The sequence below is a fragment of the Lissotriton vulgaris genome, chromosome 4_1 (genome assembly GCF_964263255.1).
Source record: "Lissotriton vulgaris chromosome 4_1, aLisVul1.2, whole genome shotgun sequence".
NCBI classification, from domain to species: domain Eukaryota; kingdom Metazoa; phylum Chordata; class Amphibia; order Caudata; family Salamandridae; genus Lissotriton; species Lissotriton vulgaris.
Window position 1 is genome coordinate 2,050,063,988 of NC_141691.1, and position 24,175 is coordinate 2,050,088,162.

General features: G+C 45.9%; 1 protein-coding gene across 2 annotated transcripts in view; it reads left to right on the top strand.

Annotated features, from left to right (window-relative positions):
- Window positions 1–24,175, top strand: part of MROH1 (maestro heat like repeat family member 1) — a 2,204,128-nt gene that overhangs the window by 1,745,920 nt on the left and 434,033 nt on the right. For both annotated transcript variants that reach the window (XM_086966435.1, XM_086966436.1), the window contains exon 32: window positions 6,483–6,637. In XM_086966435.1, the coding sequence (XP_086822561.1) occupies window positions 6,483–6,637 (155 nt within the window). The remainder of the gene's footprint in view (window positions 1–6,482; window positions 6,638–24,175) is intronic.

The following is a 24,175-nucleotide window of genomic DNA, read 5'->3' on the forward strand; positions in this document are numbered from 1 at the left end:
CCTAAAAATAGTAACGAGACCTTTTCATCACCAGCTCCTGATTAGATTCCGATTTAATTTAATCCACTTAACTCTAGGTGATTTTCCAAAGTGGGGCAAACCTGAGAGCTCTAAACCATGTCTGTGTGATAATTTTTCTACACAGGATACTATACACTTTATCATGTTTTGTGAGTTCTACTCTGACATCCGGAGAAAGTTTTTAGTACCAATTTTAAGAGACGCAGGTTTCTCACAAGTTAGGCCAGCTCTCACATACCTACAGATGCTAAGTAGTACTCACAACATTTTCTGTGTTGCCAGTTTTTTGGTGGCTGCTGTGCGGAATAAATCTAAAAGAGTGGCCTTCCATATTAATCCTGACTGATTCTTAAAAATGTTTTTATGAATATGGATATTCTGTGTATATTGTTTGATTATTTGTAATTATTGTATATAGATGAAATGTTTGTAATCATGTCTTTTATGACTATAAATAATCGAATAAAGTGTTTTGACTGACTGACTGATAGCTGGTTCTCGAAGTGCTGGACAGTCCTCCAAGATTTGGGGATGATGCACATCGCAGGACGGAGCATGTCTTTGATTTGACAAGGAGCAAGCAGTCAGTCAGGGCTTGGTGCCAGTTTCGGTGCAGGTACTTAGTTCTCGCGGTGTCGTCTGTGCTTTTGTCTAAAGTTCTTAGTAAGTTGAATAGGAAGACCTGGTTTCGGGGGTGAGGGAACCCCTAATACTCAGTTTAGGGGAGTATATCAATCAATCAATCAGAGTACTTGTAAAGCACGCTACTTACCCGGTCTTAAGGCGCTGAGGGGAGGGGGTGCCGCTACTGCTCGAAGAGCCAGGTCTTGAGGAGTCTTCTGAAGGCGAGTAGGTCTTGGGTCTGCCGTAGGTGGGTAGGGAGGGTGTTCCAGGTCTTGGCGGCGATGTAGGAGAAGGTTCTGCCGCCGGAGGTTGTTCGTTGGATGCGGGGGACAGCGGCGAGGGCGAGGCTGGCGGAGCGGAGCTGGTGGGTGGGGATGTAGAAGCTGAGTCTGCTGTTCAGGTAGGCTGGTCCGGCGTTGTGGATTGCTTTGTGTGCGTGGGTGAGGAGCTTGAAGGTGATCCTCTTGTCGACGGGGAGCCAGTGTAGGTCTCTCAGGTGGGGGGTGATGTGGCTGCGGCGGGGGACGTTGACGATCAGTCGGGCGGAGGCGTTTTGGATGTGTTGTAGTCATCGTAGGTGTTTGGCTGGGATTCCTGCGTAGAGTGCGTTGCCGTAGTCCAGTCTACTGCTGACGAGGGCCTGTGTCACTGTTCTTCTTGTTTCGGTTGGGATCCACTTGTAGATCCTGCGGAGCATGCGGAGGGTGTTGTAGCAGGAGGAGGAGACGGCGTTGACCTGTTTAGACATGGAGAGGGAGGAGTTGAGGATGAATCGTAGGTTGAGTGCATGGTCGGTGGGTGTCGGTGCTGTTCCCAGTGTGGTCGGCCACCGGAAGTCGTCCCAGGCTGAGGGGGTGGGTCCGAGGATTAGTACCTCCGTCTTGTCCAAATTCAGCTTCAGACGGCTGTTCCTCATCCAGTCGGCGACGGCCTTCATTCCCTCGTGGAGTTTGGTTTTGGTGGTGTGCGGGTCCTTGGTGAGGGAGAGGATGAGCTGGGTGTCGTCGGTGTAGGAGATGATGTTGAGGTCGTGTTGGTGGGCCACTTGTGCGAGGGGTGCCATGTAGATGTTGAACAGCGTCTGGCTGAGGGATGAGCCCTGGGGGACTCCGCAGATGATGTCGGTGGCCTTGGTTTGGAAGGGCAGGAGGCGGACGCACTGGGTTCTGCCGGAGAGGAAGGCCGTGGTCCAGTCAAGGGCCTTCTCTTGGATTCCGGCTTCTAGGAGGCGTGTCTTTAGAGTGCGATGGCAGACCGTGTCGAAGGCGGCTGACCGGTCCAGGAGGATGAGGGCTGATGTTTTGCCATTGTCTAGTTGGTGCCTGATGTCGTCTGTGGCGTCGATGAGGGCTGTCTCGGTGCTATGGTTTCGTCTGAACCCGCCTGGAACGGGTCCAAGATGTTGTTGTCTTCCAGGTGGCGGGCCAGTTGCATGTTGACTATTTTCTCGATGACCTTCGCCGGGAGCAGGGAGATGGGCCGGAAGTTCTTGAGGTCCTTGTGGTCCGCCTTGGGCTTCTTGAAGAGGGCGTTGATTTCGGCGTGTTTCCAGCTTTTCGGGAATGTCGCTGTTTCGAAGGAGATGCTGATGACCTTCCGTAGTTGGGGTGCGATGGCAGCATCTGCTTTGTTGAATACGTGGTGTGGGCATGGGTCTGACGGAGATCCTGAGTGGATGGAGTTCATGATCTTGCGGTGGAAGAAGATGGCTAGTGAGTTGCCCAGTTCTTGTTAGGGCGGTATGTCGTTGGCGTTTGCGCTGGGGTTGGAGAGTTCCTTTACGATGCTGAAGAGATCTTTGCTGTTGTGTGCGTTGTTATCCAGGCGGTCTTTGAAGGAGGATCTCTTGGCTAATCTGATGAGGTTGTGATGTCTGCGGGTGGCGTCCTTGTGGGCTGTGTGGTTGTCCGGAGTGTGTTCGTGGAGCCACATCTTCTCCAGTTTCCGGCATGCGCATTTGGAGGTCTGCAGCTCGTCGGTGAACCAGGTGGCTCTCTTGCTGGCGTGATTGTTGGAGGGTTTCTTGAGTGGGGCGAGGGTGTTGGCACAGTCGTCGATCCACTGTCTGAGGTGGCGGGCTGCGGTGTCTGGGTAGTAGCCATTGGGCTACTTACCAATAGGGCGACTACACCCCCTATATGGCAACTTTCTGTGGGGAGTGGGCATAATCCTGACCCTATTTCACGAAAAATCAAGATGGTGAAACTTTCTTTGCCTCTTCACTTCAGGTAGCCCACCTAGCCTGTGAGATAAATATGCCTCCTGAATATCTAATTTCCTGCCTGCTTTGGTGCCAAATGGGCCCCATGGCAGGGAAGGGTGTTGCTCAGCTCTGGTAGAAGTGGGGTGTATATAAAAGGCAGCATAGGCAAGCCCCTGGCCTTGATATGCTGATTTGTTAGCCTTTCTGCTGGAGGTTGAGGCAGCACCTTTTGCCAAGCAGGCATTATTCCTGACCTCTGAGAGCACAGGCTCTCACTTGCAGGTTGTCTGAAACTAGTCTTTGGTGGCAGGCTGGAAGATGCCAGTCAGCCAACACACTGACTAGTTTGGTTACAGGGGTCACCTCTAAAGTGCCCTCCGGTAGCATGTCTTCATAAATCCGATACTGGAATCTTTATGGATTTATTAAGACAAGGTGTTTGACACCAAACCTGAATATTTTCAGTGAAGCTGTAATGTAGCTGGGTAACTTGTAACGACTAGTGCCCAGTACATAGCTTTAAAATAACTTGATGATAGCTTGCAATGACTAGTACTGGAACTAGGCTTTACAGGGGCTTATCTGCTATTGCAGATCAGCCCTCCCATGTAATATAGAGCACCCTGCCTTAGTGCTCTAAAGGCCTGCTGTAGGGGTGACTTACATATAGTACATGTAGGTTTTTTTGGCATTGCACTCAGGTGGTGAGCAAGATCGTGTTTTGAGAGGGGTTTGCACCATTTCACGCATCCTGCGATTGCAGTTTCAAGCAGTTTGTCTGTGGGTCTCTTAGGGTGGCATAATACATGATACAGCCTTTAGGGACCCTCTTTAGTACCCATGCCTAGGGTACCAGGGGTACCATTTACCAGGGGCTTATAGGGGTGCTACAGTCCTTGCCAGTTGGGTTACAATTAACATTTGTATCAGTTCAGGAAAAGGGCACTGGCGACTGGTTAGCAGGGACCCAGTGCACTTCATTTCAAAAGCATCCGTACCAGTGAGCAAAAAGTGGGGGTGGACATGACAAAAAAAGGTACTTTCCTACGAACATGTCAAAGTCACCCCTAGCTCCTTCTCAGAAGTAGGACCTATTCTGGAGATGCAGTTTCACACCTATTCTCCAGAATGGAGCATTGACGTCATTCGGGCTATGAATACCCAATGTTTCAGCCTTTGTCATGGATTTCAGTGAGACTCTAGGCTACAGGGATTGATGGCCTCCTGCATACTGCTGGTGAAGCACGCCACATGGCATATGCTGACTTTGGGAATGGCAGCATCAGGGGAATCTTTCCGATCTCCTCCAAATTTCAGAGGAGACTACAAAAGATCTGCCTCGTAGTTGTTAAACAGTGGTTGGTCAAAGGCAGACCCCTCTCCTTTCCCCACCCATAATTTACAGTGCTAACTGGTGCATCACTACCGGGATTGTGTGGCCCCCTGGGGGAGGTGGAGATCAGAGTACTGTGGTCTCTGGCAGAGAAGATGCTCCACATAAACCTTTTGGAGCTGCAAGGCATTCCACCCTTCCATCTAGGGAAGGCTGGTTCAGCTGTTCACAGGCAACACTTCCGCAATGTGGTAATGTAAGATACAGCGTGGGGTCATGTTGCAGGCCCTGTTCCAGGGGACTCTGCACCTGTGGACTTGGCTGGAACACCGCAGAATCTTCCTGGACGTGCATCACCTGGCGGGATCTCTGAATGCCAGGGCAGACAAACGGTGAAACAACCTTTACCACACTGTCAATACCACGCATTACCATGCAGTCATTAACAGGCATTATCATGCAGTCATTACCACGCATTACCTTTACCAAACAAGTCATTATCGTGCATGTGCCTTTACCACTTATGTAATGTAAGTATATATCAGGCGAAACACCCTTAAAATAAATAAATACGTTATATATGTGTGTGTTAGAAATTAGGGTAAGGAAGATTTAAGTGTTTAGGGGTGGGTAAGGGTATAGGCTGGTAAGGGTGTTTTTAGGGCTGGATAAGGATATTGGGAGGTCAGGGTGTTTTTCGGGTTTGAGGTGGGTAGAGGTATTGGGTGGTAAGGGTGTTTTTAGGTTTTAGGGTGGGTAGGGGTATTGGGTGGTAAGGGTGTGTTCAGGGCTTAGGGGTGGTTGAGTTTAGGGGTTGATAAGGTAATATATATATATATATATATATATATATATATATATATATATATATATATATATATATATATATATATACACACATAGTTTTCTCTTACCTGAAATATACTTGTTTTTTTGTCATAAAGGTATGTGTGGTAAAGGTATTCCATGGTAATGGTAAACTTGCTTCTGTAATACATCTGACAAAAGTGTTGAAGTATTTCCTTAAGACCCTGCAACACTTGTTCCCTCCTGCCCTTTTTGTCCTGCCCCATTGGGACCTCAGTCTTGTCCTGATGGTTATGCATTCCCCATTCGAGCACCTGCATAGATGTCCTCTGTGGCTTCTGACCCTTAAGACATTATTCTTGGTGACCTTTACATTGGCCAGGAGGGTTAGTAAGCTTTAACCTCTTTCAGTTACACCTACATACACAAGCTTCTATACAGACATGCTAGTTCTTCGTAGTTGTGCCTCCTTTCTACGGAAAGTGGTGCCTCCTTTCCACATCTGCCAAATTATCACGCTACTGCACATTTTTTGTCCCGCCTCATACTTCTAAGGAAGAGGAGAGGCGCCATCATTTGAATCTAAAAAGTGCCCTCTCTTTTTACGTCAATCACATCAAAGGGCACCGACTAGTCGATGAGATGTTAATTGGTTCGCTGAAGTAAATAAAGGCAAGGTGGTGCAAAAACAGACCATCTCTCAATGAATTGTACTCTGTATAAAAGTCTGTTATAAAGTAGTTATAAAGCAACCTTCTGAGGGGGTGTGGGTCCATTTCACCATGGTCAAAGCTGCTTCTAATGTGTGAGCACATGGGCTACCTGTCCTGAACATCTGCAATGCTGCCACATGGCATCACTCCATACGTTCATAAAGCACTGCTACTTGGACAATCTGGTCCATCAAAACAGGCATTTTGCCCATTCTATCCTCAAGGTCTTTCTGGTTTGAGTATTCTTGCTTATCCACCTACGGGGAGGTATTGTTTAGGTATCCATTCTAAGGTAAGGAATCTGCAGCTCAAAGTTTCTATTGGAAGAACAAGTTAGTTACTTTTGGTAACCCTTTTTCTGGTAGAGACTAACAGCAGATTCTTCACCGACCCACCCATCCTCCCCGTTCGGTGAAATGGGCTCTTCAACCCAAGCCCATGTTAGATTCTGCTCACAGCTCACACATTGGTCAGTCGTGGCTTTGCGTTTCTGCCACTGAAATAGTCAAAAGAATTTGGCGTTGGCACGAGGATATGGCACCTATATAGGCACTGCACAAGTCACTTTCAAATTGGAGACGCCTGATGCCACCCACCGCCATACACAGATACTGTTGAAGAGTTTACATATCCAGTCCATCCCCTGGGAATATTATAAGATTAGGAATCTGCAGTTAGATAGTCTTTCTCAGAAAAATCATTACAGATTTAAACCTGGACAAACATGTCCATTCTGTGTCTAGTTTTTGCAAGACTTCCAGTTTTGATTTTTCTCTTTCAGGTGCCCGAGATCATTGCACGAATTCACGAAGAGCTGCAGAAGTCCACTGAAGAGCATGTAAAAAAGGCAGCTGTGCAGTTAGTGTTAATCCTTGCTTCACAGCACAGGACAGCAGTTGTGGGCAGCCTCCTTACCAGCTCATTGCCTTATGACAGGTTTGTAGAACATCGTGCAGAATTAAATTCTATCTTGACTATAAAAGCTTCTGGTCTATTTTAATTGTGGTATATGTCAGCAGTATCTATACGTTTGCTCTTTTAGTGTCCTATTAGCCTATAATTTATTTCCCAGTCTAGAAACCATATGGGCTGTGAGAGGAATGTGGTGTATTATATGGTGTAGTTGAGACCTCACTGTGTAATACACTTACCATCCCCTTGAGTACCAGTTAGGTTTTATTTGTTAAACCTTAGCTTAACCCTGGGTAGCTGTGCTTCTGAGCAGGCAGGCTTACACAAAGAAACAGGTGTTAAGCAATTTAATCTGACAGAGACATCTGGACTCAGATTTTGAATTCTCCCCAGGACATTTTTCAGCAGTAACTCTACATGCCAGGAGATGGCATTGTATGATTCCCTGATGACATCTCCTCCAGTTTGGACGTCAGTGTAGTCCTATAAATCCCCTCTGGCGCGGACGTCAGTTCCTTCTTTTCCACACTGTAACATGGATACAGAGAAGCAGTTCCTCAGGCTGTTTTCTGGCCTCTTTCGAGAGGTTTTGTTGATTGAAAACTGTGCTGTTCGAGGCATGTGTGCTGTAGGTACACATGCTTTGCATACTCCCGCCATATATTGGTGGGTCCGTATGTTTGCGAGTTCAAACACTTTTTTGCAGTCACAAGGTAAGGTGACTCCTTTCGGTGATAGTGGGAATGGGCATCGACTCCATTGTTAGAATGTTTTTTTCCGGCACCAGGTTCGGTCGTGTATTGCTGCGATACGAAACTGTCAATCTGGATCCCTTCGGTTTGCAACTCTCCGGTATTGTTTTCCATTGCGTTACTAACTTCTATATGTCGAAGAACTTCAGAAAACTTTTATTATCCATAAAAACTCTGACCGCAGCCTTCAGGCCTAGTTCTTCTCTGTTTCCACTTGAAGATCCTGCATCCAGTCTTCTGCCAATGGAACGGACGTCATTCCAATTCTAGGTGACATTCTAAAATCCCGCACACCAATCTTCATAAGGTCTGTAAACTTTGTCTCTCCCAGGAGCATAAAGAGGAAGACTGCGACGCGTTTGAAGAAGACTCTCAGAGACCATCTCAATTGACGCAGAGACATGCAGCAACAGTCTATCGAAGAAACTCCAGATATTTTTGGCAAAGAGGCCGAACAAGAGGAGATGGAGGCGTCAGTGGCCGAAGAGGCCTGTTCTGTTCAGGACTCTTATTCAGAGTTCGAGATCGAACTCAAGTCCCACGATGTTCCATCTGGTCAGGGTGCTGTGAGTACCAATGTCCCTTTGCCCACGAAACCCACTCCAATCCCGCAAAATGCTTTTAGGTCACCACTGCCATCAGGCCATGGTTGACACCGAGACTGATTCCAACTCCCCGGCTTCCGGATCGGCACCGAAACAAAGTCAAGCCTTCCGGTTCGGGATTGAACCGAGAAGATACCCCCTTGATGCTGAAGCATTCGTCATCGAAAGATAAAAAAGACAAACCAGCTCCCTGCCCCCCCGAAAAAGGCAAGACTTTATGCTCCCCCTTAATCCCCGGTGGGGCAGAAAGCCCACTAGGCACCAGGGATTATTTAATGCTCCCACCATAAAAATATTACCAGAACCTCTCAGCCCTCTCTCCCCCCCCTGAGGCAGATGGGGGCAATAACCCCTGATCACTCCCCACTAGGCACCAGGGTTTAGTTCAGGGGTAGGGCCTGCCCAGAATGGGCATACCAATGCCCTCACCACCCCCCACCCCTCATCGGCATATCTAGGCGATAGCCCCGATTGCCCAAACATATTGTGTAGACATCATAATTATCTATCACAAAATGACCTGGTTTTGCAAGGGGGGCATCTGGGTTTTTGGCCCGGGGGGTCGGCTGCCATCTAGGGAACTTATCAAACCCACACATTTCTGAAAACTAGACACCCCCAGGAGTCCAGGGAGGTATGGCTTGCATGGATCCCTCAAAGTATTCCTACCCAGAATCGCCTGCAAATCAAATTTAGCTGGAAAAAAATCACCTTTTTCTCAAGTTTCTGTCTGGGAAAGTTGTGTGGGCTGACACAAATTTCCTACTACCCAGCGTTCCCCCAGGTCTACTGAGGGGAGGGCACCATGTTTTTTCTCCTTGGGCTTGCAGCCATCTAGAGGAAACTACCAAACCCACACATTTCTGGAAACTAGGCACCCTGGGGGTCCAGTGAGGTATAGCTTGCATGGTTCCCCTTACGTTTTCCTACCCAGAATCCCCTGCAAACCTCATATTTAGCTGTAAAAATCACCAAAATTGATCAAACACCCAGGGGCCCCCCTTGTAAAGCCAGGTAATTGTGTAATGGGTCATTTTGATGTCTCCTCAATACATTTTGGGCCCATGCATGTCACGGGTACTTGACCCACCCACACAAGTGAGGTACCATTTTTATCTGGAGACTTTGGAGAATGCTCAGTGGGTTGACGTTTGTGGATCCACACAGATTCCAGAACATTTCATCACAGAAATGTGGGGAAGATGTTTTTTTCCCACAATGTTTGATGTTTGCAAAGGATTCTGGTTAATAGAACCAGGTGAGAGCCAGACAAGTCACCCCCTCCTGGATTCCACTGGGTGTCCAGTTTAAAAAAATGTATAGGTTTGCTAGGTTTTCCCAGGTGCCGGCAGAGCTAGGGTTCAAAATCCCTAGATAAGCACTTTGTAAAAAAAGGGACTGTTTTCACTGTAAAAATGTGGTGTGTCCACATTGTGTTTTGGGTTGATTCCAGTCACGTAAACTAGGCCTACTCACACAAGTAAAGCACCATTATTATCATAAGACTTTGGAGACTGCAGGATGGTTGGAATTTTGTGGATCCACTCAGATTCCAGAACTTTCCATCACATAAATTTGAGGAAAATGTGTTTTTGTTTTTACAATGCTTGAGGTTTGCAAGGGATTCTGGGCAACAGAACCTGGTGAGACCCACTCAAGTCACCCAATCCTGGATTTCTCTGGGTGTCTAGTCGGTTCAGGTCCTGACGGCCAACACTGCTGCTATGTGGTACATAAAGAAACAGGGAGGAGTAGGGTATTTTCGTCTCTGCAAAGAGGCTCTGCGACTCTGGTCTTGGGCTGAGGGCCATCAGATTTGTGTGATGGCAAATCTGTCAGGAGTGCTAAATGTGCGTGCGGACAGTCTCACTCTGCGTTTCTCGGGCGATCAAGAGTAGTGGCTTCATCCGGAGATGGTCCATCACATCTTCAGAATGTGGGAGTTTCCTCGGCTGGACCTCTTTGACACTCACGAGAACGTGCACTGCCCATCGTTCTGCAATCTCCAGTTTCCGATGCAGAGAGCGTTGGGGGCGCGTTTGTTGGATTGGGGTTCACAGCTCCTTTATGCATTTCCTCCCATACGTTTGATTCCTCAGGTTCTGAGGAAGATTCGCCAAGACCAGGCCCAAGTCATATTGATCGCCCCGGATTGGCCAAGAAGGGTGTGGACACAGATCTACTTCACCTCTCATCGCACCCTTTGCTCTGTCTCCCACTAAGGGCAGATCTCCTCTCGCAGTCGCAGGTTCTACACCCCTACCTCCAGAGCCTGCAACCTTCATGCCTGGAGATTGGATGGTGCAATCTGAGTTCTTTATCTCTCCCACCGGATGTGGTGGGCGTTATTTTATCACTCCAGAAAATATATTTATTCCTCCAGGTGGTCCAAATTTGTGTAATGGTGTGGAGAGAGGTCCATTGATCCTTTGAAGGCCCGTTTGTCTGAGGTGCTGAGTTTCTCTCTTTCCTTGGCTCAGCAGGGCTGTGCTGTGGCCACTGTAAAGGAATATTTTTTGTCCTTTCTCGGTTTGCCGGACCAGCCCTATTTATTTAAATCTCCAATTGTTATGAGGTTCATTCAGGGCCTCACCAAAATGTTTCCTCCCATTCCTTTCATTATGCCTCAGTGGGATTTAAATCTTGTACTCACTTTCCTAATGGGTTCTCCTTTTGAGCCTCTTCATAGTTGTCCGCTGAGGCTTCTTTCTTTCAAAGCGGTCTTTTTGATCGCGATCACCTTGGCCAGGAGGGTAAGTGAGATTCAGGCTGTTAGTTCTAAACCTCAGTTTTTAACCATTCATGCAGAAAAGATTGTTCTCAGGACCAGGGCTGCTTTCCTGCCTAAGGTGGTTACTCCTTTCGATCTAGGGCAATCTATTACCTTCCCTGCCTACCCCCTCACTCTTCCAAAGAGGAGGAGAGACTTGGATGAGTGTCTGCTTCTATCTGGACAGAACCAAAGATTTGAGACTGGACTGTCAGCTCTTTATGGGCTACATTGGTCGGATTAAAGGCAAGACTGTCTACAAGCAAACACTCTCCAGGTGGATCATCTTGTGCATCAAGATCTGCTACGCCTTGGCCGAGAAGGAACCGCTTGAAGGTATTGGAGCTCATTCCACCAGAGATAAGTCATCTTCTGCTTTGGCTAGAGGTACTCTTGTTGTTGACATTTGTAAAACAGCAACTTGGGCCTCCCTCCACACCTTTGCAAAACATTACTGTTTGGATTTGGAGTTTAGAAGGGATGGACATTTTGCACGCTCTGTGCTGCAGGATTTTTTGGTAGGAGTAGGTGGATACCCTCCTCCGGGAGCAGGACTCCTGTGGGATTCAATTCAATAGGTTAGGAATCCACAGGCAGATGTATCTATCAGAAGAATAAGTTACTGACCTTCGGTAATGCTTTTTCTGGTGGATACAGTATCTGCCAGTGGATTCCTCTCTGACCCACTCTCCTCCCCACTGTCCACCTTTGTATACCAAAGAAGTTTTTGGTTATTTGACATGGTTATTTCTCCATGTCTTTTCTTTAGCTTTTCCTATTTCCTATTTTTCTATATACTGTGTGCACTCCAAATATGTTGTCAGTCTACCTGTTCGCCTCGTAGGCACGGAAAAAATGGGTAAAACTGACATGAGCACGCCGACGAGATCTTATTGTGGCTCTGGTGACGTCATATGGAGTAGCGAGCAGAACCATGCCATTATGCAGTCTCAGTCAACGTGAGCGAGCTAGAAAAAAGGTTCTGTGAAATGCTGGTGCAGGTGTCATTTAAAAAGTGAGGAATCCACAGGCAGATACTATATCCACCAGAAAAAGCGATACAGAAGGTAAGTAACTTGTTTGATTGGCTCATAAAAGCCAACTTGCATCTCAAATGTGTGCATCACACTCAGATCACCTTAAATCTTCTACATCATTTGGGATCCACAGTCAATATACAGAAATCCCATCTTCCACCCAATCAGACACAACCATACCTAGGAACCCTTCTTAAAACTCACATGGCTCTAACAAATCACAATGCATCCAGAATTTGGAATTTACAAACGCTGTTACAACAGTTTCAAGTCAACCAATACTTCTCAGCCTGAACATTCATGCAGTTACTCAAGCAGTGCAACTAGCGTTGAAAGCTTTTCTACTTCACCTGGTAAAGAAAGTTGTCTTAGACCGGACAGACAGTATGACAACAATGTACTATATACAAAAACAGGGGGGTGTCACACTTTCTACAACTATCACGCCCCTCTCAGACCATTTGGTGTGGGGTAGTTTATCATCTATCTACTAGCCGAGCACCTTCCAGGCACAGACAACATTTTTGCAGATCTCCTCCGCAGAAACAAACAACAAATACACAAATGGGAACTTCACTCACAAGTTCTCCTTCCGTAATTTCAAAAGTGGGGATTTCCACGATTAGACCTCTTTGCCATACCACAGAACTCAAAATGCCAAGACTTTGCCTCCAGGTTCCCACACCCTCTAACAAAAGGCAATGCCCTATGAATGAATTGGTCAGGGATATTTCCTTGCGCTGTTCCGCCTCTCCCACTCCTTCCAATTCAGGTTCGGAAACTCAGGCAAACATCTATCACACTGATTTTGGTAGATCCCACACCGGCCTGTCAACCATGGTACACCACCCTGTTAGAACTGTCAGTGGTTACACATCAAAAGCTACATCTCACCTCTTGTCTTCTCACTCGAACCATGGAGAAATCAAGCATCTGAATCACAAGGAGCTCAACTTAGCAATTTGGCTTCTTAAGTCAGAGTGTGGCTATTTAAATTTGCCACAAGACTGTATGACTATTCTGAGATAAGCAAGAAAACCTACCACCAGAGCTTGGTATGCAGCAAAGTGAAAACGATTTGTTATCTACTGCATCAACAACAAAATGATTCTACTAGAAGCTTCTCTTCAAAACATTATCTGTTACCTTCTAAATATACCGCAATGAGGACTAGCTTACACATATATTCGTTCACACCAATCCCAAATTCCTTCCTACAGCAGTTTGTTTTTTATATCAACCAATCAGTTGTTATCTGTGTTTCCTCAACCTGATTCAGTAGCAGAACAGACTCTTCATACACTTGATGTTAAAAGAGCTTTATTGTACTATATTGAAAAAAGGAAAAAGATTTTCGTAAATCAAAGCAACTGTTCACTTCATTTGCACCACCTCACAAATGCAATCCTATCTCTAAATTTACCATTTCAAGATGGATTGTTAAGTGCATTCAAACTTGGTACACAAAAGCTAAAATAACTTTATTTATACCCTCAGAAGGCATTCTACAAGCAAAATAGGGACATCTATGAACTTTTTAGGTAACATTCCTATAGCTGACATTTGTTAAACAGCAACATGGTCTACACCACACACATTTACCAAACACTATTGTGTGGATGCACTAGCATGCAAGCAAGCCAATGTAGGGCAGGCAGTCCTAAAGACACTTTTCCAGGCAACTACAACATCTACTGGCTAGCCGCCGCTTTAAGAGAATACTGCTATATCATGCAAACATCCGGACCCAACACTAGATGGCAGGAGTATGTAAAGCATGTGAATCTACAGCTCTACATGCCAAGAACAGATGCTTACAGGGTAAGTAACATAATCCTGTTGGATGTTGGTTACAGACCTGCACTCCATTTATATGTGGTGTTTAGAGGAACTCCACAACTCCAAAAGCTCCTGCCAGAAGCTGAAGACGAAGGCGCTCAAGGAATGCCATTTGAAACTTCTAGTAGCACGCTCTCTACAGACACTTCACGTCGGCCTTGGTCTCCTTCTCGATCAGAGAGTTGTTCATAGGGCCGTTCCAGGAGTCTGAGCCATTCACAGGGACGTCGCTCTCAAACGACTTCCCAAAGTAAGCGCAGGCTTTTAAAGTCGCTGCACCCTGAGACTTCTCTGTGTGGAGACTCTGCCGGCTTCTCTCGATTGGAGGTTAAGGAGGCTGTACACAACTCCGTCCCTTTCCTCTCTGTTTTTCAAGGAGCTTGGAGATAGCAATAAATTCTCTTCATCTTATTTTCGGGGACCCCACCTTCTTCTGGATGGAGCGCCGTTGGGCCCCATGGAGGTGAGAGGGGTCCGATAGAGGTGAGGAGCGACATGGAGGTGAGAGGAGCCGCACGGTTGGTTCGCCCTTGGTGCAAGTTTGGCTGTCTGAGTTGTTGGGTCGGCGCCGGTCATCATCGCCCAAATTTGCTTCTGCGCCAGTGCACAGCCCTTCAGGGTCTCCACCTTCAGAGTCTATCCTTGATCAACCAACTCCGGTATTGACGTCGACACCACCGATCATAGTAATTTCTCCTCTTCCTCTTGACGTTGAGGCGTCACCTTCTCTGCGTCGGGTGTGAAGACATTAGAGCCATCTGAAGAGATTGTTGTTTTTCCACTTTCCTCTCATGGTGAAACAGATGAGTCTGGGCGGTTACAGCGTATTTTAGAGAGTATTCCACATCCTATAGAGGAGAATTGGCTATCTGCACTTGGTGAGGCTAGTGGGATGGAGTCTTCTCTAGCCTCGGGGTTACTTTCCCCTCCTAGTTTTGCTACTGAGGTGAGTTCATCTTTTGCAGATATTTAAGGAGAGCTGCTACAGTCTTGGAATATCTCTGTCTACGGTGAAGAAGTACACTTATTGATGTCCGCAGGGGTGTGGAAATTAATAAAATATCCACTTGTCCATGGGGCAGGTTGCTTCATAAATCTACTTGTCCTGTAACAAAATCCACTTGTCCCTTTGGTTCCATGTAGTGCGACAACACATTATGGCAAAAATCCCATTATATAAGAGCTCTAATATAGCCTCTCTGATTATGCCAGGGCTCATACCACAGTAGTGTTGAATACTTGCAGTCACCTTTTGTTGCCACGTTTTTTAAGATCTACATACTGGGGCTAAGGGTAGTGGTAAGCAAAAGTTTCAGGGTGAGCATGCCCTTTCAATTTGTGCAAACCTACTAACTTGCATGTTTTAAGGGTTTTCAACAACTCTTTTCTAATCTTTTCTCATACTGAGAAATGTTGGAAATGTACTCCTGACATTGGCAGACCTAAACCTTCTTCCAGAGTTGGGTAAACAGTGGTTGTAGGGAAAGTTTACTTGCAAACACTGAGATTTTCGCATGCGCACATCTCCACATGCATATCTGCTCATGCTAACATGCAGTTCACAAATACCTTCTAGGAGTACTATTTCTTGTCCTACTTCTGTAAATTCTTGAGAATTCACAAAAGCCGTATAACTGCACTTAATGCAAGGACATAGACCATGGGTGCACGTTTGAGACTTACTTTAATAATTGGGCCCCTAATTTCGTCTGGCGTTGATCATGACATTTTGAATTTATTAAAATTCTGTCTCTCTCTCTCTGTATCGGCTGACTTCACTGTGAGTGACAGCATGCTGCTCCTTCACAAGGAGCATATTGGCACACAAAGTAGTTTTGTTCAGTGCCAGAAACTACTGTGGCAGTGTGTGCTTTTTGAGACCAAAAACAATTTTTGCATTTGCCAAGTTTGTTATAATGGTAAGGGCCCAGCAGCTCCCACCCCAATGAGGTTTTACAAACACCATGCCAAAACCAGTCACACAATGACAAAACTGAAAAGTTGGCCACCAATTTCAGACCTACTGGCTTTGCCAATGCTTGTTTATTTTCGTTTCCCTTAATTTTCTTGAAACTGGTTATACTGATTTTTCATTATGAATATTTTTGGAAACTACTAGCATGCGTCAACACATGTTACTAAATGATGCTGCAAAGAAATGACACCAGAAATTGTACAGTAGTTTAGCAAAATGTTTTTATTGCTGCTTTCATTTTTTTATGAACATTTTATTTTGAAAGCAAAGAATCATCAATCTTGCTTTCATGCTTCTGAAAATATTTGCTTCAAATCAGAGCGCATTCTAGCATTCTTGGAGCAGTATACAGTGTGTACACATCTTGGTACTGGAATCACTGTCAGTAGTGCAGTCAGAGCTTACAACATTACCCAGAGAGCTCACCATAATAATAAAGGCTTTCAGTTATTGAACCATAGGTACAAGTTTGAACAGCATTAACATATGTACACAAATAATGCCTTACCTGCGACAGTCCCCTTTCCTGATCCATAATGTGGTACTGCAAACCGGCAGCCATAGGGTTTGTGCTGCAGGGGGTTGAGCCTATTTGTCCCAAGGACAAAATACACATGAAAACTTCTTGCCCTTGACCCCAAAAACAATATGTCCTGGGCGTCGGGCTATAGGAATTCCACATATCTGCACTGTCCTTTATGAAGGTCAGATAAGGGTTGAGCCTGTTCTACCATACAGTGAGGCTCCGTACAACATGCAGTCTTTGTACCACATGACCTGTCAAAGACAATATTGAAAAAATAATATCGGCTAATGGCAGAAAAACCACATCAGGTCTTTACAACCGGCGGAACGTATACCACAATGGCACAGCCCTAACATGGCCAGACTTCTAATAACCAAAAGATTAATACCCCCTATGCAACCCTAGTATAGGGATGTAGGAAAGTAAGATCTGCTTTCATGGTCACCCTCACTTTTTACTGGTGTCATTATGTTTTCCAAACTCGTCTGACTGGGATCCTGCTAATCAGGACCCAAGTCTCTGTGCTTCTTCCTTAAAATGGACATGGTGAGTACTTAGGTACACTCCAGGTTGGATACTGGTGTACCTTGATAAGTCCCTAGTATATGGTACTATGGTACCCAGGGCATAGGTATACCGGGGTCTCTCATGGGCTGCAGCATGTATTATGCCTCCCATGAGAGAGCACTCAACCTGTGACTACATGCCTGCCATTGCAGGCTGTGTGAGCTGGTGCTAGCACCACTCCCAACAGATATGTTTTGTCTGGGTCACTACACTTAACCTATAAGTCACCCCTGAGGTAAGCCTTTCAATCCTGAAGGCACAGTGCTTGGTTATACGTCTAAGGGTGCCCTGCATGGGCAGGACACCCCCTACAAACCCAGGATTCGATTCTCCAGGTTTTGTAAGTGGAGTTAGCCATTTTATACATATAGTGGACTTCAAGTCAATTACGATATGTCTAACTATCCCTTGGGGCTATATCTAACTGTATAACCTAGGGAGCCTCCCTGTATTCAAAGTCCAGCCTTTCAGGGTCTAACAGCAAGCCAGTGTTGCTGTCGACCATAACCCCGATTTTGTCCTTCTCTTGCTGAGCTGCGCTCGATCGGGGAAGATAAAACCAGCGCCACCAGACTGCTTTGAAGGGCACATTGGTTGTCCTCCTTGCATACTCCATTTGAAACCAGTTCAGGGAACCTTTGGCTCCCGCTGTGTTGTGAAACTGAAAAAAGGACATGGGAGTATCCTTGCCTCTGTCCAGCCCCTCCTCTGGGAGGGACCCCTGAATCGTCCCAACCCTTTCCTTATGGTACTTAAGGGCTTACCTGTGGGTGGCTCTTCAGATGCGTCATGGGGCAATATTCAGATCAAAAACCACTTCCCACTTCAACCGTCTGTGCACATTGGACTTCGTTGGACTTCTCCTGGAACCAAGAATGCATCAAGAAAGGCTCCTGCTGCTCCTGGACTCGTCGTCCTGCCAATAGTCTGAGTTGTCTGTGCCTGTGCTTCATCCAGGTTCTTCTCCAGACCTCTGGGCATCTAAGATACCCGAAGTAATCTCCATTGGAGTGGAGGAGTCACTCCCACTGCATCTGCTGGTACCCCAAGGAAGCTGACCAGTCTGCTGCTCCTGAGGTCTTATGAACTCTGAAAGTCTCAGCAACACAGGTGTTGGTTCTGCAACTCCCTTGAGGCCTGCACTGTCTTTTCATCGAGTTTGAGGCCAGTATCCCTTGCCAGAACTACTGGAACAGCACCCCTGTGCACCACTTCAACTTTCCATTGCCACGGCTTGTTGACTCTGTCCTCCAGAGATCTTTGGGCTACAAGAAGCTCCGGCATCTTTGTGCCAGGATCTTCATCTTCACCACGTTCTCTGCACCGTGGGCCTGCATCCTTGGTAAAATTCTCAAGATCTACTTGAGACTCCTGGTCATTCAGCCTATGTGTTCTCTTAAGGGTCTTCTTTAGCTTCAATGGGCTCCCCTGCTTGCTCGGGCCCTACTCTGACTCTCATGCATTTGGTGAGTCCCTTGGTCCTTGTGTGTCCCCTAAGTGCACGTTCTTTGTTTTCCAAGTCTGTTGCTGCTGCCAAGGCATGCTGGCGCTCCCACCGGACACCGACCCCCTGCTTCTCGACTTCCGACTTGGAACAGCTGATGAACAGCTCCTGGTCTTCCACAGCATCGTGTGGTCCTCACAGCTGCAACAACAAGGTCCCCATCAACTCTCCTGCATCTTCAGTCATTGGTGGTCATTGGTCTTCCGTGCCTCTTGGTCACTCCAGAGTGGCATAGACTCTGTCCTCCATGCTTACAGGCACTTTACTTCACAAATCCATCTTTGGATTCCAACAGACTCTTTCATCTTCTTCGCCAGCAGCATCTTCACTGAAGTCCTCAATTTTGGTCTATAGCAGTTTCCGATGTGTAAGTATCCTGGTTCCTGGGGTATCCACGGGTGGGGTGACTCTATAACCTTCCATCTTCCACAGGGTTTCTTCAGGGTCCACTGGGAAGGGTCCTTCTTCAAAACTGCAACCGAAATATACCCATTTACTTGCATTGAGTACGAGGCTTTGTTTCCACTCTGCACGCAGCCTCCATGGGGTTTCTGGATATTTACCTCAGGTGGTTCCTTGTGTCTTCAACTCTTCTGAGTGTTCTGGATCAGGTCTCGACTTCGGTTGCAGTTCACATTCCACTTCTTTAGTATATGGTTTGGTCTCCCACTGGAGAACACTGTGTATTTGTGCTTACTTACCTTTGAAATATTGTGAGTATTGTGTTGATAACTCCGTGTAGGAGATATACCAATAATAAATATAACTATTTTATGTTATGTTATGTTATTTATGGGTCTTATATAGCGCAACGGCTACTCCAAAGGAGTGTCCCGGCGCTTTGTGCTCCAGACCCAGAAAGGAGACTGAAAAACATAACACAAAGGAAACAGAGGATGAGGATACAGGCGCTCTAACCAGAGAATAACCAAGTCTTTAGACCCTTCCTAAAGGCAAGCAGATTGGATGTGGACCGTAAAGACAGCGGTAAAGAATTCCACAACTGAGGGGCCAGGAATCTGAAGGACCGACCGCCTACACGGGCCTTCTTTATACGGGGAACTACAGCAAGTGCCAGTGACTCCGATCTTAAAGATCGTGTCGGCCGGTAGAAATCCAGCCTCTTCTGTAGTTATTTTGCACCAGTGGCGTGTAGGGCTTTGTGGGCTAATGTCAAGGCCTTGAACATTATCCTCTTCCGTATGGGGAGCCAATGGTGAGATTGCAGCGGGTTTGAAGCACTGGCTCGACGATGCAGACCAAAAATAGCTCGAGCTGCAGCATTCTGAGTCACCTGCATGCGCTGTAAGAGATATTCCGGAAGACCCAGATACAGAATGTTAGCATAGTCCAGTCTGGATCCGATTAGGGCCTGTACAGTTATTGTCCGATGTTCCTCAGAAAGCAAAGGAAAAAAATTTCGAAGCATCCTGAGGATGCCGAAGCACGTCCCTGTAAGGGTGGACACCTGGGATTTGAGCGTAAGCCCGTTGTCGATTTTAATTCCCAGGTTCTTAGCCCATTTAGAGGACTGGGCTGGAGGGAACATGTCGGTAGGCCACCAGCCATGCCAGTCCGGTTCCGATGGGCATCCAAAAAAAAGTAGCTCGGATTTATCCGAGTTACACTTGAGGCTGTTCAGTTGGAACCAGTTAAAAACAGCCCCAAGGCACTCTCGGATACTTTCCCCATCGAATTCTTCGCTCTTGCGGCAGGTGAAAGGAAGCTGGGTGTCGTCAGCATATGAGACGATCTGGGCCCCGTAGGACTCCACCAATGTCGCCAGAGGGGTCATAAGGCTGTTAAATAGAGTAGGGCTCAATACTGAGCCCTGAGGTACTCCAACTCCCAATGGCGGCATTTCGGCAGATCCAGGATTTGTGTTTTTTTTTTCTCGTTTAACCTGCACTACATGATTTGTTCTGGTAAAACAAGCTGCTTAATACTCCTTTTGGGCTAAGCCTGAAGGCTGCTGTCCACAGCTACCACTTAGAGAGCTTTCTATGGTTGTCTAAGACCACTAAAATCACCATAATGGTTGCCTGTATTAGTGCAGGGTGCTTCACCTAAATAAGTGTGCACTATACACAAAGGTTTTCTCTTTCCCTTTTGTCCTCTGATGATGAGCGGCATGCTCAAAAAGATATTTGCTTGCGAGGTTTCTTCCAGTTAGGCAGTTTACCTATGCCTCATGCTTCTTTGGAAGCAGTTTGGTACACTGGTATGCATTATTTGTGATTTTCAGTATCTCTTATAGGGACATTATGCCTATGCCTAAGGGAGACTTTTTATACCCAGAGTATTCTTATTCTTTACACCTACTCTGAATTTTCACTTCAGTGCAATTTTTTAGTCTGATTTAACCAAGATTTCCACTAGGTCATTCTTGTTTGATCAGTTCTTCATTTGATTGTATTTCTTTCTGCTCGTTTTTGTGCGGTGCTCTTTCCTTTGAATTCAGGGAGATGTGCATGGATTGTTTTTGCGTTAGGTTATTTTTGCAAAGGTTATGCTGCACCATAAGGGCGTTATGCCGGTTTTACCAGGTTGTGTGTTCCTTGACTGCACATTGGGTTTGTCCCTTGATCTAATTCTCTTTCTTGGGGATGTTACATATGGCAGGTTTAAGTGCTCAATCTTGTATTCTTCGAAATGATCGTGTAACTAACGCTTACCTCTATCAATAAGGTGCTATGGCCTACTTGCATTCTTGGGAAATGGTTGTTCCGCGATCACTGCTTGTTCTAGTATCTGGATGCTTTTACTGCCATATCCAGCATTTTCTGGGAGAATTTCTCATTTTCTTAAAGAGAATGTTCACCTTTTTTGGTTCTTCTCTTCCTTAAGAACATACTTTGGTATGCAGGTGTAGTTACACTTTTCCTTTCTGGGGGGGGGGTCAGAGAGGAAGGAGAAAGAGAGAGAGAGCGAGAGATATATATATACCGACGGCTTTTGCTGTGCCCCCCGCTTATGCTCTTCAAATTATATCGCAAGCCACATGCTTAGGAGGTGGGGTTCCTGTTCTTTCGGCGTGGTGACGGTGAGGCTAACCGGTCGGCTGACTGGTAGGCAACCTGATACCGATTCCGGTAAGACACTCCCCTCTTTCCTTTCTTCCGTGTTTCTGGCCATTCAACTCAGCTGTAGTGGGTTACGGGATTGCCTCTAGCATTGTGCATGCAGCGAGCCACTTTACACTTTTGCAGGGTTCTTGGATTTTACTTCATCCAAGCTAGACGGATAAAAAAACTGTATCTATACATTTTATCATGACAAGTGACGCGCTCAGAAACAGAGAAGCCACAGCTGAAGCCCGTTTTGACAGTCTTCCTACGAACATTTCTAAGTCTACTAATGTTGCACCCATTGCTGCCGACAGTGATGTGAAAACACTTTTAAAAGCACTAGAGAAACTTCTACGTGGTGAAATTTCAAAGTGGTGGGAGAAAAAATCCCTTGAGAAATACAGGGATGCAGACAGGGTACCCCGCGGTTCAAGGGTTCTCATTGTTCCTACCTATGAAAACTCAGATCCCCAGGTGCTCCAAGAATGGGCTGATAACAACCTAAAAAGTTCAACGAATATGTTATATATTCTTATCAAGTATGTAGAATCTGATGGCAAAAAACTTTTACTTGAAATTGATCGCATAAATGGCCTTTTGGAAGCGTCAGGTGAAACTGATCTCATCACTAAAACCAAAGCAGAAATCGACGTTCGCATAAAAAGGTTGGAGGAAACCATTATTGAGAGGAAAATTACAAAATTTGCCCGCGATAAAAACGATAACGCCACTGGCAGGATTTCCACCTTTTCGAGAAAATATGACAATCTAAAACGAAAAGCGGTGGCAAACAACGGCAACCCAATAAACATCCAACCTACAACATCTACTAGTACTTTACTAACTGACAACAGCGATAATTTGTCATTAAATTCTCTAACCTCTGCAAATGATAATGAGAGCGCACCAGACCTACCACAGGGGCTGGCGGTCGAGAGACTTTTTCATTGATTGAAGAGCTGAATTTTGTCAGCGAGGACCGGCGTTACTCCCTGCGCTCCCGGCAACCTCAGACAAAATCAGGCAATCAACCAGCCAGCGCAGGCGCTCAAGGAGGCGGATCTTCAAGCGCAAGTACCTCGCGAGGGAAAACAAAAAGGAATTGGAGAAGATAACAAGTATGTTGGAAAATACTGTCATTAATCTTACCGATCTTACTTTGACCACAGCCGAACAACAACTGCTTTCACTTGGACTTTATTATTGTCCACCCAACAGGTTCTCCTATTACAAGACACGTATAGATGTCTATAAATTCATCCGTAAGATCAAACTAATAAAATATTTCAAACTGGAATCTAAACGCAATCAAACCAACACTGCGGATACTGATGGGGCATCAACATCTTCCCTTCAAGTACGGGACATAACTGGGTTGCAGAACCTGTTGGATTTGGCCTACGACAATGATTCACAACCAACTCCTACTGTGAGTCAAAATATTGATGTCGGGCGCGCAGCTACCACACCCTTTCGCCCTAAATCGACCTTTCTACCTATCATGCCACGTGATGCGGTGGATATTTTTAGCGACAGGGTTATTACTGAACTGAAAGCTCTCAATAGAGAAATCACGAATCAAAGGAAACAAACCTACTATAATGACAATCAATACCACCAATTTGTAAGCAAACTTCAAAAAAATAAGGATGTCATAATCAAAAACGCTGCTAAAGGGGGAAATACGGTGCTCTGGCGAACAAAAGACTATATCATCGAGGCAGAAAGGCATTTATGCGACACTTCATGCTATCTGCTGTCAACCCAATTCGCCATGAACAAGAGCCACGATACAACTCGCAGGACAATCCAATCATGGAAAAGACTGGGTCTGCTAACAAAAGATGAATGCAATTTTTTAACAAAAGGACATCCAGTCACGCCTGTCCTATATTTCCTCCCCAAAGTGCATAAACAACTGACTCCTACTCCGGGACGCCCAATCATTGCTGCCATTGGCAGCATGAATGAAAATCTCTCTAAATATGTGGATTATTTTCTGCAGCCTCATATGCATAATCTCCCACGGTTTTTGAAGGACACCACTGATTTTCTGAATAAGATCATGGAGGTCGAATGGTGTGGCAATTATCTGTTCTTGGTAATGGACATTGAGTCACTTTACACCTCGATTCATCACCAACAAGGAATGTATGCTTGCAAACATTATTTGGGCAAGAGAGACATTTGTTTTCGGGATCACAATGCAATGATAATGGAAATGATTAAAATCTGCCTTACCACTAACTTTTTCCGATTTCAGGGCCAGATATACCAACAGTTGCGTGGAGTGGCGATGGGCTCGTGTTTCTCCCCAGTTACTCATGCTTACATGTGGGCTGGTTGGAGGAACACGAGCTCAGGACCGCGCACCAATGCTGGCTACCCAGCATTGTACATTATTGGCGTTATATCGACGATGTCTGTATAATCTGGAGAGGGTCAATAGTGGAGGCTAATGCATTTGTTACTGATTTGAACGTCAATGATTTCAATCTCAGGTTTACATCTACTATTACAACAGATGCAGCAGAATTCTTAGATGTATACATTTTCATTAAGAACAACAGAATTGAAACCCGCCTACATAGAAAGGCAACAGCGGGTAATGCAATTCTGCATGCCCGAAGTGCTCATCCTGCCCATACCATCAGCAGTATCCCCTATGGGGAATTTATACGCATTTGCAGGATTTGCAGTGACAAAGATTCTCTTGACATGTGCCTCCGTGAGTCTAAACAACGCTTCATTAACAGGGGCTACTCCGATTATATTTTGGAAAGAGCCCTTCAAAAAGCCTGTTCATTTGATCGCAAAACACTCCTAGCACCCAAGGTTCACAATACTTCCACCTCTGAATGTACTGTGAGGCTTATTACCAACATCAGCATACAGGAACGCAAGATCAGACGAATTATT